Genomic DNA, 10644 nt, shown 5'->3' with positions numbered 1-10644 from the left:
TCATATGGGAGACAAGCTCGTCATCAGACAACGCTCAAATACACCTGGACATGGTGCATGATACGTCGCTTATAGTGAGATGGAAGCAGATCTCGTGTCAGGCACAGTGCGAGTGGGCCGACCCGCAAGGGAAACAATCTGCACATGCTGACAACTTTGGCCCACATCTCGATGCAGGAAAGAGCTTCACTTTTATTAGGGAGAAAAAAGTTATCTTCATCCTATTGCTTCTAAAAAAAAGTCAGCCCGCCTGCTATACTTTACTTTGGAGGTGGCCTAAACGACCTCGCGAGACATATATATCGCCAATTCATTAATTAATGAGTACTTGTTGCAAAAAACACTTCACTTTTTAAGGTCGCGACAAGTGGCGCACATACTGCGCACTACTTTTCGCAACTCGCAATCCGGGAGTTTTTCCTTTTTTCGTAGATCTGTTTATTCAAATGTTTTATCTCTTAAACCGTGCGTCCAAATCTCGAACAATTTTCACCATTGGATTCCTCACGTCAAGATTTTCAAAACTAGATCCCATGTTGATAGGTTTTGACGAACATTTTTTTTAAACAAAAACTGGACGAACAAAACCGGGCGAAGAAACCAAACCGGGAGCACGGTTTTTTCCCTTTTCGAAAAAAGCACGCCCGTGCCTCTCACGAAATTACAACCGCGCCTCTCGTGGAAGCAAAACCGTGACTCTCGTGGAAGAAAAAAAGCCAAAAAAACATATTTTTTTTCGTTTCCGAGAGGCATGGCCGTGACTCTCGCGAATGCACAGCCGTGCCTTTTGCGAAAGCAAAACCGTGACTCTCGTGAAAGAAAAAAACAGAAAACGTGTATTTTTTTTCCCTTTCCGAGAGGCACGGCCGTGACTCTCGCGAAAGAAAAATAGAGACCGCGTTTTGTTTTTCTCTTTCCGAAAGGCACGGCCGTGACTCTCGCGAAGACACAACAGTGCCTCTCGCGGAAGCAAAACCGTGACTCTCGCGAAAGAAAAAAAAAGAAAACGCGTTTTGTTTTTCCCTTTCCGAGAGGCACTGCCGTTGACTCTCGCGAAAGCACAACCATGCCTCTCGCGGAAGCAAAACCGTGACTCTCATGAAAGAAAAAAAATAGAAAACATCTTTTTTTCCGTTTCCGAAACGCACAGCCGTGACTCTCGCGAAAGCACAACCGTGCCTCTCGCGGAAGAAAAACCGTGACTTTCGCGAAAGAAAAAAAAAAGAAAACACATTTTTTTCACGCAAAAAATATTTTGTTTTGTATTTTTTTATCGAAAAGCTAAGGAAGGCCGGGGAAAAACCAAAACGTCGAAAAAACCCGAAAAAAACCGTTTGATAAACCAAAAACGCGTGCGAAAAAATAAAAATAAAAATAAAATCCAGATGGAGCGTCCAGAACATAACATGTGGCGAATGACTGGGAGCGTATCAAGTGGCGCTGATCGTTGCGAGGCTCCCGAAGAAGCGCTAGTTAACTAGTTGTTTCCTACATATCGCTTATAGTGAGATGGAAGCAGCTTTCGCGTGAAGTGCAACGTGAGCAGGCTGGCCCATTAGCATATGGTTCCTCGCTGTAGGTTCGCTCACTGTAGGTCCAGTTTCCTTCTATTCTTTTCTCTATTTTTACGGTTTCTTTGGATTTTTTTCACAGGTTTTCTTCAGTTTTCCATTTTTCTTCGTTATAAATTTTATTTCCTTTGTTTTCACTGGTTTTTATTTTCCTTCTTTCATGTTTGGTTTTCTTTATTTTTCTCGGTTTTCACAGATTTGTTTTTTGGATTCTTTGTTTATTTTTCAGTTTTCATTGATTTTCTCCATTTCTTGTTCTACCAATTTTTTTTAATTAAGGTAACATTTGTTTTACATTGTGTTAACATTTTTCAAATTCACTATTTTACTTTTTTAATTGATTTTATGAATATGTGTATTTAGAATATTTTCGAAAATAAGAATAAAATATCGAACAAAGCAAAAAAGGTGAAAAGACGAACTTAGCTGAAACCTACCTGGGCCGGCCCATTTTGTGACGCCTGATGTGAGTGCTCGCTCCAACCCGCGCTAAGCGAGGTATAGGCACGCCGGAACGACTTCAGATGTCTTTAGTCGTAGTCTTAAGGCCTGAACTGTTGTTCTAACGCTCGAAGGCTTTCTGCTTATGATTGTTCAAGTACTACATGAGTGTGAGTTGTCTCAAAAAAAAAAGTACATGAGTGTCGATCTCTTGAGAGAGTGGCGGAGATAGTATCGAATTACGCCTGGGGCTAAGAGCATCTTCACTAGGCCCCCAGCAGCTCTCGGCCTTTTTCATCACTAACGCGTGTTTTTTCTCCCAGTCATGCTCCCAGAAACTCAAAAAGCACCGGATTTCGTCAAAGTTACGGCCGGCAGTCCTGACCCAAACCCACAAAGCTGGGGCGCAGAAGAGGGCGCCGGCGCTCTATTTCGCATGCATCAGCCCACTTGCCAGCCCCTCTCTCTCTCTCTCCTCTCCTCTCCTTTCTCTCTTTTCTTTCTCCTCTCTCCTCGTATGCATCGCCCCACCACCTACCACACACAGCCGGAGCGGGGAGGGGCTCGCACGGCCGTGGCGGAGCACGGCCGGGGCGGAGCATGGCCGGAGGAGGGGGAGCGGGACGACGGCTTCCTGAAGGTGCTGCGGGCGTTGCGCGATGCCGCGCGGACTGTCGAGGCCGGGCACTCCTCGCACTCGAGGGCATCGCGGGCGCTCCTCGCGGCCTGGCACTCCTCGCGCTCGAGGCCGGTGAAAGATCGTGGATGTCGCCTAGAGGGGGGGTGAATAGGCGCTTTTAAAATAATTACAGTTTAGGCTTGAACAAATGCGGAATAAACCTAAAGGTTAATTTGTCAAGCACAAAACCTACAACAACTAGGCTCACCTATGTGCACCAACAACTTATGCTAAGCAAGATAAACTACTAGGTGATAGCAAGATATATGATAAGAAACAATATGGCTATCACAAAGTAAAGAGCTCGGGTTAGAGATAACCGAGGCACGCGGAGACGACGATGTATCCCGAAGTTCACACCCTTGCGGATGCTAATCTCCATTTGGAGCGGTGTGGAGGCACAATGCTCCCCAAGAAGCCACTAGGGCCACCGTAATATCCTCACGCCCTCGCACAATGCAAGATTCGTGATTCCACTAAGGGACCCTTGAGGGCGGTCACCGAACCCGTACAAATGGCAACCCTTGGGGGCGGTCACCGAACCCGTACACTTTGGCAACCCTTGGGGGCGGTCACCGAAACCCGTCAAATTGCTCGGGGCGATCTCCACAACCTAATTGGAGACCCCGACGCTTGCCCGGAGCTTTACACCACAATGATTGAGCTCCGAACACCAACAACCGTTTAGGGCGCCCAAGCACCCAAGAGGAACAAGCTCAAGGGTACCAAGCACCCAAAAGTAATAAGCTTCTCAACTTGTAACTTCCACGTATCACCGTGGAGAACTCAAACCGATGCACCAAATGCAAAGGCAAGGGCACACGGAGTGCCCAAGTCCTTCTCTCTCAAATCCCACCGAAGCAACTAATGCTAGGGAGGAAAATGAGAGGAAGAACAAGAAAGAGAACACAAAGAACTCCAAGATCTAGATCCAAGGGGTTCCCCTCACATAGAGGAGAAAGTGATTGGTGGAAATGTGGATCTAGATCTCCTCTCTCTTTTCCCTCAAAAACTAGCAAGAAACCATGGAGGGATTGAGAGTTAGCAAACTCGAAGAAGGTCAACAATGGGGAAGAACACGAGCTCAAAGGATAAGGTTCATTGGGGAAGAAGACCCCCTTTATAGGAGGGGGAAAATCCAACCGTTATGTGCTCAGCCCGCACACGAGCGGTACTACCGCTCAGGCGGAAGAAACAGGGAAAAGGAGCAACAAAACACGAACCTTGGGGTGGTAGTACCGCAGGAGACAGCGGTACTACCGCTGGGTTAAGCGGTACTACCGCTCTCTACGGCGGTACTACCGCGCAGAGCGAAGGGTAAAGGGAAAGAGGGAACCGGGCGGTACTACCGCGGAGGAAGGGCGGTACTGCCGCTAAGGAGCGGTACTGCCCCACTACTGCCGCAGCGAGGTACCGCACAATCCGACACAGAAAAAGACCCCTCGAATCGACGCGGTAGGGACCTGGTAAGCCAGCGGTAGTACTGCTGCAGAGTCACCGCCGGTACTACCGCTGCGGAGCGGTACTGCCGCTTGTGACCCCTCAGCGGTACTACCGCTGGGTACCATGGTACTACCGCTGGGACCCTGACAAAACCACACTCAAGAAAACCAGAACTGCCATAACTTCTGCATATGAGCTCTGAATTGAGCAAACTCAAGCTTGTTGGAAACAAGACGACGAGTAGTATCAAAACAGCGACTGGTTATAGTAAGAAGAGGCAGGGGAGGTATGCCTAACAAAAAGAGGAGTGAAACCTCCAACCGAGAAGAATCGGCAAAACCTCCAATATCGAAAACATCATAGAAGATGCATGCGAACTCCGTTTTCGATGAACTCAAGCTTGTCATTAAGATGACCATAAGCTCTAAGACTCACAAAGAGAACCAAACAAGAACCAAGAAAGATGATGCAAGGATGCAATTGTTTGAGCTCTCTACGAACGATACGATCAAGCTACTCATCGAGAGCCCTCCTTGATAGTACGGCAATCGATCCTATAACCCGGTCTCCCAACTATCATCATGAGGCCGGTAAAATAGAAAACCTATCAAGGGCAAACCTTTGCCTTGCACATGGTCCACTTGAGCTAGATGATGACAATCTTGACTCCCTCAAGTTGGACCACCTTTCTTGATTGTGTTGACTCGATGAAGACTAGTTGATTGCTCCCCCATACTCCACTATGGGTGAGCCACTCTTCCGCACATCTTCACAAGTCCATTATCACCATAAAGGACAGCAAGCTTCAAGCATTTGATCTCTTCGTGATGCTTCACTTGATCTTGCACACCGCAATCTAACCCCACAAAGAACTCTCACGAAGACCATGGGTTAGTACACAAAGCGTAATTGACAATTCTTACCATACCATGGGATCACTTGATCCCTCTCGGTACATCTTCTGTGCTTTGTGAGTTGATCAACTTGATTCACTCTTGACTTAGTCTTGATCAACCTTAAACCTTTCCAATTCTCTTCATTTGGATGATGTCTTGAAGGTAGACATGAATGATCACACAATCTTCTTCTTCAAGATATGCTTGCAATAAGCTCAACTCTCACATGACCAATCTTTGGATAATTCCTTGAATAACACCTTGGTCGACACAAACTCTCCTTGAAATCAACACATGCACTCCAAGAAAAGCCTATGGACAAAACCTTCAAATATAACTCAAGGAAACCATTAGTCCATAAAGATTGTCATCAATTACCAAAACCAAACATGGGGGCACCGCATGTTCTTTCAGCCGGCGCGCTCCTCGCGCTCAAGGTCGCCGCCCACGACCTGCTTGCCGGCTACCCCGAGATGCACCCGCTCTGCCGCCTGCTCACCACGGTTAGGGCCCTCTCGAGCAGCGCGTCGCCGGCGGCGGAAGACGAAGACGCGGCCGAGGACAAGGACGGCACGGCACGGCTCGCCGGGCGCTCCAGCTCCAGCTCGCCCTGGCTGGCTGCTCGCGTGGACGAGGACGGCACGGCACGGCTCGCCGGCGCTCCAGCTCCAGCTCTACCTCCGGCTCGCGTGGTCCTGCTGCTGCTCCTGGGCCGGCGCGGCTGGCCTGCTCCCCGTGTGCTGGCCGTCGTTGTCCGCCGTGTGCATGCGTGCGTTGCTCGCGGGCGTGTTGGCCGGGCTCCGCAGCCGCACAGGCATGCACAGGCTTGCATGTTGGCCGGGTTTGGTGGCCGCAGCCGCCGCGTGCATGCGTGCTGTCGCGACGCCATGCTCGGAGCTCTCGCATGCGTGCGTGCTGTCGCGACGCCGTTCTCGGAGCTCTCACGTGCTAGCCAGCGCGTGCATGCGCAGCAGCAGCCACGGCTCAGCCCCGCCCCGCTCCTAGCAGCGTCGTAGGAGAGCACGTAGCGGGAGCGGTCGGCGTGGTGCGCCTCGAGGTAGAGCACGGGGGCGTCATCGAGGCCGCGACGAGGAGCCGGGAGAAGGCCGCGGAAGACGAAGACGCCGCCGAGCGAGTCCTGGGGGGCACACCGGCTGGAAATATTTTGCACCCAAACTCAAAGTTAGCGCCGGGGCCTCCCCAGGAGGCCAAAAAAACGCCTCCTGGAGGGCACAACGGCTGGAGATGCCCTAAGCTTGTTGGAGTGATGCAGTATAGTTATTTCGTATATTTTGTAGGAAGGAATTACAAAGTCCATTGTTACTATGCCTAGGGCTATAGCCCAACTACTCTTGGTCTGTCTCCGCCACTCTTGAGAGTTTACATTTTGAAAACAGATTTCTTTTCATCAATGCATCCTTTGTGTTTTGCCACGAAAGGACTCCGTCGGTTTCCAGTACTGAGTGTTTGTTCATGTATGATCGCAACTTGTCACACAGGCAGATAGGCTGGACATTTGGTTAATAGTGCTAACACATGACCTCTTTTAGAGTTGCACTATGTAGTACACGACAGCTATATGTAGAGAAGTTGCAGGAATGTGCTCCGCGAGATCAGAACAAGAGCAGGCACAGCACTACGAACACAAAGAGGAAGAACAATAACTGATGCAAAGACCTCTCCACCTCCATGTGCTGCCGCCTCAGCCTAGGGCTCAGGTTTTGCAGCTCGCCCAGGGGGTAGCTCGGCGCCGGCGCCTCGCCACCGAACACCCAGGGGAGCAACGCCAGGGCCATCCCGCCGAGCACCCCACCGGACGTCGAGTTCATCGCATTCATGCCGTACCCCAAGGGCGGAGGAGGGTATACGATGTTGAACTGCGCGGCTCCGACACGCGCGTGACGGGATGAACGAGTCGGCGAACCGGGTTCCATGATCACGCGCCGGTGACCACTGCCACCGCTGGTTTGCGCGCTCTGTTGCTCGACGGCTCCCCGGTGCACGGTCGGCCGGCGCGGAAGGGCCGGGTGGAGCCGTGGCTTACTGGGCCGGCTGCCGCCACGGCCGTAGAGCGGCACGAGCGAGTCCAGCGTGAGCGCGGCCTTGCACACGGGGCACGGCCGCCCTGCCGCCGAGATGGTGCCGCCGGCGGCGTCGCGGCGCAGCCACTCGTAGATGCAAGGCCAGCAGTAGAGATGGCCGCAGAGGGTGACCACCGGCTCCACCGCGAAGTCCAGGCAGATGTTGCAGTCGAAGCAGCCGGCGCGTGCCGCCGCCGCCGGCGCGTCCCCGCTCACTCTCTTGGACGGATCATTATCACGCTCCTGGCTAACCTGATTCATCCTGCTCTTGCACCTTCAGACGGTTCACGGCGCTGCAAAAGGAACCAAAAGGTCGGTCGGATTACACAAACGAGAGAGACGCGCAGCGAGAAGATGGCCACTGAACAAAAAGCTCACCAATCAATAATTCAAGGTAGACATCTTGATCGATCAAACCGTAGTGAGATTATCATCGATCCGACTGGAGCAGGACAACGTACTAACGAGAGGGACGGAGCAAGCCACGCAAAATTGCAGATCTGTGGCGCGCGGTGCAGTCCGGGTTCATGTGTGGATGCCGTCGTGACAAGGTGGGCAGTGTCACCAAGATCGGAAAGGGACACATGCTACAACTGTAAGAAAGGGAACCATGGGGTTGCTTGGCCCATAGAATTCCCAGGATATTGTTGTGTCGTAATCAGTCTAGCCAAACCCTAAGCGGGTCCCGTGCTAAACAAGGTACTACTACTACTACTTTCAGACAAGGAGTAGAAAACGTTACGTAATGCACTAGTACTACTACATAAGCCTTTTCACTAATTATTTCTGGCATTTCCCTAACCTGCTTCTCAAGCGAATTAACGTGCGTCCTAGCTCCTAGACAATGGCTTTGGATAAGGTCGCCAGATCACTGAAACACCGACCTGATGTTATCCTTGTTTTCTTTAAGACACGACAAGTCCAAGGAGACAGAATTGACCACACAGCGAATGGCAGGAAGGAGAATGCGATCCTATCATAATGATATTGCTAACATGGCAATAAAAAATGTCAGTGCTTTAACATTTTTCAGAGACTGAGTTGCGCATCACTTCTTTTTACTGGGTAACAATCATAAAGAAGCGATACAGTACAGCTTTGCGGCATATACTCAACGGGACTGAACACAACAAAGCGCTCGGCTGCAAGCATATCCAGTGATCTTTGAGAAGACAAGAACAATATAATCCGGCCAACAACTTTTGACTTAGTAGACCTCCAGGCACGTCCTTCTTATGCAGTTGTTGGACTAAACATCTGTGGCTATTAAGAACGCTGTTGGCATCATCAGGTACAGAGATGATGAACAGTGTGCAATATGATGATCTAACAGTAGTCATAGATTTTTCTTAATGGCTAATGGCACCCAAATTATCAAACCATATGCAGTTGAGAATATCGTTGAAATGATGTTCATCTGAGCATTCATTTGCTCTTGGAGACCAGAAATTCCCGCATCAATTGGAAGAGCGACCAGCACAATCTTGTTGTTGAAGATAATGACAGTGCGGATTGATCTAGCAAAAATTAAAACCGGGTAGAGCTATGAAAGAAACAAGCCTAGCCGCCTGGACTGAACCCAGAGACCCAGAGCCAAGAACAGAGAAACTACTTATCAAAGCTTGATCAATCCATGGACAAGGACGGACCTGCGATAGCAGCACGCGCACGGCCGGCCTTCCGCCTCCGGGCCTCTCTCGGCGGGGCTCCGCGCGAAGGAGTCTTGAGGGACGGGAACCGGAGCGGTAGCGTATGTATGTATGTATAGGCGGGGAGCGAGAGATGACTCGTGGAGGCGACGAACGCGCCGTCGACGTCAGTCGCAGCTGTGGGAGATACCAAGAAAACGAAGAAAAATGAGTCGCCGGTGCGTGGAACGGCAGGCCTAACCGAAGCGGGAAGTCGCCGGCTTCCTGTGCTGGGAGGTGGCGACGGTACCCGTCATTGTCAAGGGGAGCAGGAGCAGAGGGCGGTTGCTCTGCTTTGTTTCTCCCCGGTGGCGGTGGGTGCTGTGCTCTGAATCTGATCCTGCCCAGCAGGCGAGAATTTTGTCCGCTCGGTTCCTTCTCTCTTGTTAGATCCTGCGATATACACGGAAAAGTTGGCCAGAAAACGTCAGGCCGTTGCTGGCACCAGCACGTCATGAGCGCTCTCACTCTCGCTACTGCTCAAGCATGGAAAAAAAAGGAACAAAAAACAAAAGAGAGAGAAAAGCAAGCGGAAACAGCAAAGCAGGCTGCCCCTGTAGTTGCAGTGGATAAACGACGAGACCCCGGAGTCCGCCGCAACATCGGGATCCTCCCATCAGTCACGACGTGGCTGTGGTGCCTTTGTTTCCTCTTTCGTGCAATGCCGAGAGATGATTTGTGCGCTTGCTTGCGGAGCTGCTCGTCCTCGCCGTTCGCTCCACGCGCGCAACCGTCGGCGTTGCCGGTGGGCGCAACGGAATCAGCGAGTGCGCTGAGCTCCTCACGATGCCCGTGGGTCGCCGCATTTTCAGTTGCGCCTCATCCTTGTACGCTTGCAACTCGTGGTGCTACTGCTAACTGCCTAGCTAGTGTGCATTCCACGACTCAAAAGAAAACAAAAAACTAGCGTGCATTCCAGAACGCCGGTCCCGCATACGACGACCAGCGGCGAGAGCCTTTCCCGGCTACGGTTGTGGCTTTTCTGCAGCAATCATCTTAATCACCTCATGATTGCTGTCACCAACTATTGATTTTATTAGGCAGAAACTTTTGTCATCACGCTCTCGATCACAGGACTCACGAGGATCAGATTATCTGGAATCGCAGCGCCCAAGCAAAGGGAGGAAAATGTAGCGGGAGCTATATCTCGCTCAACCTGAGATGGAAGAAATCTCGCCTTGTGGATTTCCTGCGGTCGCTGCGCTCGTACAGTATTAGGCCAGCCCATAGTCTTTTTTTTTTGAGGATCAGGCGAGCCCATAGTCGTGCATACCTCGCCTGCTCGCTGCTGGTTGGGCCATTGCTTCAGTTTCCTCTGTTTTTTTTCTCCTTCTTTTCTTTACGTTTTCTCTTCTGTTATTTTTTTTGTTTCTACACCGGTTTTTCTGGTTTTCTATTATTTTGGGTTTCCATGGTTTTTTCGTTTCTTTCACTGTTTTTATTGGTTTCCTTTTTTCCCCTTCTTTTTCTTCAGGTATTTTTCTTTCTCTGTTTCAATCATTTCTTCTTTTGTTTACTCTTCGTAAACAAATATAAAAGTGTTTACATCACTAAAGGAGTGATCTAAAATCTCTTATATTTTTTTTACAGAGGGATTATTTTTTCTTTCTTTCTTAGTTTTATCGGCTTTGTTTTTTCTTTGTTTCTTTCTCGGTATTCACAGTTTTCATTCTGTTGCACTGGTTTTAATTAGTTTTCTGTGTTTTGTTCTTTCTTTTGTCAATTTTCATTGGTTTTTTCTCTCTCTTTCCATACAGGGTAGGAATAAATTTTTATAAACGTTCAGCATTTTTTTGAATTATACAAAACTTTTCTGGTATACATCTGAAAGATTTTTGTTGTGCA

The 10644-nt window shown here is 49.9% G+C and overlaps 1 protein-coding gene across 3 annotated transcripts; it reads right to left on the bottom strand.

Annotated features, from left to right (window-relative positions):
• Positions 1-6506: 6506 nt before the first annotated feature.
• Positions 6507-9641, bottom strand: LOC147965571 (E3 ubiquitin-protein ligase RMA1H1-like). Of its 3 annotated transcripts, XM_087528243.1 has the most exons (4): positions 9050-9637; positions 8761-8937; positions 7490-8628; positions 6507-7404 (listed from the first exon to the last, which is right to left on the bottom strand). In XM_087528243.1, the coding sequence occupies exon 4, from the start codon at positions 7370-7372 to the stop codon at positions 6644-6646; it is 729 nt and encodes a 242-aa protein (XP_087384369.1). In that variant the 5' UTR covers positions 7373-7404; positions 7490-8628; positions 8761-8937; positions 9050-9637; the 3' UTR covers positions 6507-6643. The 3 variants fall into 3 exon arrangements, with proteins under 3 accessions (XP_087384369.1, XP_087384368.1, XP_087384370.1); XM_087528242.1 differs by having other exon boundaries at positions 8761-9637; XM_087528244.1 differs by lacking the exon at positions 7490-8628 and having other exon boundaries at positions 8761-9641.
• Positions 9642-10644: the final 1003 nt, after the last annotated feature.

The sequence above is a fragment of the Triticum urartu genome, chromosome 6A (assembly GCF_056163025.1).
Source record: "Triticum urartu cultivar PI428250 chromosome 6A, HENAU_Tu73, whole genome shotgun sequence".
NCBI lineage: Eukaryota > Viridiplantae > Streptophyta > Magnoliopsida > Poales > Poaceae > Triticum > Triticum urartu.
This window is presented reverse-complemented; position numbering and strand designations above follow the sequence as displayed.